A 4,971-nucleotide genomic window follows, 5' to 3' on the forward strand; every position below is an offset into this window, starting at 1 on the left:
GTGGAGAAGCAATGGTGGAAGCACAGGTGAACAATCAATGGCTTCTTGATATGAATTTGTTACACTGCACAAGGAGCAAATCGATTACCAGTGAAGCATTTGGTAGATATGTAAAGCCACAATGTCGAAGTTTTGATCAATGTTTGGAAAAACATTGAGACAGTAAGGGCTCTGTCAGGCCTTTTTGCTGTCCCATACACCTGTTTTAATGTCTAAGAGGTCCATCCCAATATCCCATACACGGAACGGGACGGCCAGGGTAATCGTCAAGTCCCATGCAAACGCTGATTTTGACCTAGCACATGTACCCTGAAGTTCAAAACCTGTCACAGATGATAGGGAGTTGCTTCAAGGTGAATATAGGATGCAGAAGACGATGATTCAAGAGAATTCAAGATCACCACATAGCAAGTCATTGACCTGAATCACTCAATAAATGTCCATTTGAAATAGGAATTTTGTCCTTCACTTGATAAGTAGTATAGGTTCACGTTCCAACTATGAACCAGATAATGAAAGCAGACCAAGAGGTAAGCCTTTCTAGTACAGAATGTGGGTGATTGTTAGGACAGGTAGGAATGCGGAATCAGTCAGCCACAAGCTCACCTTGGTCTGCTAGCAGCTACCCTGCATCTGTTGAATGATACATCTACTTCTACCATAGCCTGCTTATGCAACTACGGTTAAGAACAAATACTCCCTTCAGTCCAATCAGAATAATGAACCATAACAGATGCCGATTGACACCACAGGCAACCAAATATGTTTCCATTCCAATCGAGGAACCTCTACAGAAATTATGACAATCCCCATCCAAAAATATGTAGGCCTGCCTTAACCATAAGCGAGTGTTGAACTCTATATTTGTATGGAAGGAAATTATGAAGAATGTGCCATAGTGAATGTCCTATTAGAACTAAATGGTCCAAAGTTTTAATCGTAGGATGATATACAGGTAGAGTTTGGCATCTGAATCTGATCCACTTCCTTCAATTTCTATTAGTCTGTAGTTCCTGTAGTTGTTGGTCAAACAATGAGGAAACTGATCTATATAAGCTATGGTGTTCTAAATCGGATGACATTGACTAGGTTAATGGTGAATTTGGTAACTCAGCTTGTCCCCTGGATGAGATATCTGCTTGGACCTGTCAGGATTTAAAATGGTCAAAACCAAAATTCTAGCCTCATTTTTGGCAAGAGTGTAGGATTAGGATTTTCCAGGCACAATGCATACTCTAGAATACCATTATCCAACCAACAAAGCTAGTCAAGTGTTGTCATGAAATCAAGAATCACTTCAAGGCAGGTAGCTGGGTAAGACTTCAGTGCATGTCTTGGGGCTTCTTCAGCTCTCATGCCTTTTTGGTTTTAATGGATAATTTCGTCTTGATTTCCCTTGAGCAGTAGAAATAGCTCTATTTGCCAGATATGCCTTCCCAATTTCAGTGATTCTCAGGTTATGAAGGATCTAGTTTTTCAGCTTAATTTATTCTTTTCTATTGACTGGTTCCTCTCTAATTGTCTAACTGTAACATGAAAGTTCAGCGGAGGAAATCCTATAGGCGATCATAACATGGAATTTCCAACAGAAGAGAATGGAAAGAATAAAATACATTGTTGTTTGGGGGGGGGGTATATACCTACTCATGTAAGTTGCCAGAACAAAGAAAACCAAATATGTCAGCACCCAAACACATCATACCCAACTGAAATGCTGAAACAAACATGGAGATAGATAACTAGTTCAAAGAATCTATGATGAAACTTTTTGAATCAGCCGAAATGAAATACTTAATACAGAAAAGAACCTCATTTGCTGAACTTACATGCTCTTAAATACAGAAATCAAGATTAAGAGTAACAATCTCTATTTTTCTGATAACAGAACCAGGGTGGGGAGGGGGAAGGGAAGAGAAAAAAAGTAACCCAATTCCTGAGATTTCCACTATATCAGCATACAACAAGAATTTATAACTTTCCCCCTGTTGGATGTTGTTGTCTTGTAGAATAGAAATCTATAAAATTTGATTCGAGCTGAAATGAGAAACAAATAAAATGGGAGTTCACGGGACTTGCCTCTCAGCGGCTTCTGCCACAATGGGTAGCCTCGGAAGCTGACCCAACAAGCAAGAAGTCGACCCATAAATCAAACACACCAGTAGATACAAGAACACAGTACTGTCCAAGCTCATCAGCAAATCCAACCCAAAACCCTCTCTTGGATTAAAGCTCCTTTCCAAAAGATCGGGGAAGATCAACAGCACATCAAGCACTATAGCTTGCATGGTATTAAACCTAACATATCTACTAAAGCTGGGGTTTCTCACCACCACAAAGTAAAGTGTCAAAAACACCAAAAACCCATTAAAGGGGAAGCTCTTGAAGACTCGAATTGCAGGAAACAAAGGTTGTATGAGGACCTGAATGGGAGAAAACTGGGTAATCACATACTTCCCGTATTGGATTCCATCAAAGAACGGGTAGAAGTAGCAGACTGCAGAGATTATGCGATCCTGGCCATCAGCGGAGTTGTCGCCATTGGATTGGGCCGAGATAGGCCTCCTGTATCCATTAGAGGATCTGGGTTTCTTCTTAGTGTTGAAGAGAGTGAGCATGCAAGAGTGTTTGAGAGAAGATGTAGCAGACGGCAGGTGGGTTTTGGGAGAGAAGGTGTGACGGCCAACTGAGAAGGATAGAAGAGTGGCGATGGCCATTTTTCGCACACCACAGTCCCTGGAATGAAATTGTAACTCTATAGATGAGGTCGGTTTGGTATATTGGTTGGTTGATAAATGGGGTGTCAAAACTTAGCCGGCTGAGCCGATCGAAAAAACCTGAATCAAATCAAACCGATCCTTATCGACTGGTTTTGGACTAGGTTACAATGGGACCGGCTGAAAACTGGATCGCATAAAACCAACTGATATTCAGCCCAAAAACCAAATTGAATGAAACCAATAAAAAAAATCATGGAGTATGAGGTTATTATCCATTGATTGCCATATTAGTGAGAAGATTCATTGGTTGTTAGGGGAATTGTTATAAATCAATTAGTACGAGGTTATGAATGGAGAAATTGATTTGTAACAATGTTTTCATTGGTCTCTTTGTTCACTATAGAAAATTAGTAAGACAATTAAATGAATGATTTGTTAGTAGCATTCATTTTATTTTTGTGGTGCATCAGGTTGACAGTCGATACTCATTATAATTAGTTATATCCAGTTAATCTTTTTCCATGGATCCTTACGCTCATCCTTACTTCGAATCTCCATATAACCGATCTTATTAAGTTGGGATAATGCTTTAGATATTGCTGTTCGTTTTTTTTTTTTGTGACCATGAATTATAAAGTGTGAAAATTAATGATGAACCCAAAGTTCTATCATAAGGTCACATCTGGAGAAGGAATTTTTTTATTTTTGGATTTATATTTTGAATACAATTATAGGACCACTTATGTACTGAAAACATTCACCTTTTATTTTGGATTTTTTTGGGTTAAAGTAAACCTCAGGTTTTCATTTAATTTTCATGGGTTAGGGATCTCTACTTTGTAGGGAGTAGATAATTATCTACTTGGGACAAAAATTTCCTACCAGGTGGTAGGGCAGATGCAGCTAAAATTTAGTTGACAAGTAGAGCTTGAGATCTGCTACTCACTTGTCCAATTTTAGTCCAAATGATTACACAAAAAATACAAGAATGCATGAATATAAATGAGAATAGAGTATACAATTGAATTTGATATGTAACCAATCTAAAACCTTATTTACAAATCAAACGGTTAAAGTTGCTATATATCACCACCCCACATGGCACAAGTAGGTATGCAAAGAAAACAATTTTAGATTAAAAGACATTTGCAAAGTTCTTAAAATTTTATTTTACCATTGGTTAATTTACCCACACACCTAGGTTGTAGTAGAAAGACCATTTTCTTGGGTCTTATGAAGAGAGTGTATGCAAAGCTTATTGACTCGGGCGACAATTTTCTTTCCATTCTAGGGAAATTTTTTTTTGTTAGAACATTCTAGGGAGATTAAGAAATTTTTATCAAGGCAATCATATTTGTTTTCCCTCATATGTCATGTCAATGTTTGCCATTCTTCTTATATTCTTAATCAACTTTTTCACAGGTTTTCATGTAACTAATATGCAACAAAATGGTATTTTTGGATTAAATGGGAAAGTCTTTGCCGTACCAAAAGGGCTGAAGGGTTAAGTTGAGTTTTGGAAATTTTAAACTTACTCCATTCTTCTTATGTTTTTAATTCAATTGTTTAGTTTGCCCCAAATTCTTGATCCATTTTGAATGACGACTAATTTTGACATATTTTGGTGACGATTTGAATGAGATTTTTTTGAGATCTATGATGATAGCAAATAAGTTGGATCGATTATGGAAATGCCGGAAATAGCCCTGTGGTACGGTACGACTTGATCGATTGTAACCCAATAGATTGACCCAACTTGGAGTAGCATGTAATGTACTATCGTCTGTTGAGCAAGTATTGTAAGATTTGAGGGTTTTTTCGAGTTAGGTTTTTTGGCGAGTTTTCTTATCACAGTTTGGGTGTATTTAAGCGATCTTCATTATAATCTCTCTTCTGCAGTAATGAATCATCTTCTTCTTCATCTGAGGACATAGCACATTACATCGATGTATAAACCTCGTTAAATCTATTTCATTTTGTGTGGATCTGTGTTTATTTTTCTTCATAACTATTTATTGATGTTTATTATAACACCAGTTAAGTATTAAATCAAGAGTCCCATCCGGGTTCCTAAGTAGAGAGAACCCAGCTTATAGCTAGCCTGGTACACCCTCATCAAAATAAAATAAAATAAAATAAAATAATTAAAAAACAAACTTGAAGCGAAACCAAAATTTTCAAGCAGTAGTACCTATATTTATCATGTTTCTACCCCAAATAATTAACAGACTAGGCCCACTAGAAATGTAGTAGA

The 4,971-nt window shown here is 37.3% G+C and overlaps 1 protein-coding gene across 1 annotated transcript; it reads right to left on the bottom strand.

Moving 5' to 3' along the window:
* Window positions 1-1,712: 1,712 nt before the first annotated feature.
* Window positions 1,713-2,761, bottom strand: LOC122059265 (protein TIC 20-v, chloroplastic). Its single transcript, XM_042621960.1, has one exon. It carries the CDS (start codon window positions 2,712-2,714, stop codon window positions 2,064-2,066), a length of 651 nt encoding a protein of 216 aa, XP_042477894.1. The 5' UTR covers window positions 2,715-2,761; the 3' UTR covers window positions 1,713-2,063.
* Between the last annotated feature and the right edge of the window lie 2,210 nt (window positions 2,762-4,971).

This window comes from Macadamia integrifolia, chromosome 13 (assembly GCF_013358625.1).
Source record: "Macadamia integrifolia cultivar HAES 741 chromosome 13, SCU_Mint_v3, whole genome shotgun sequence".
Lineage (NCBI taxonomy): Eukaryota > Viridiplantae > Streptophyta > Magnoliopsida > Proteales > Proteaceae > Macadamia > Macadamia integrifolia.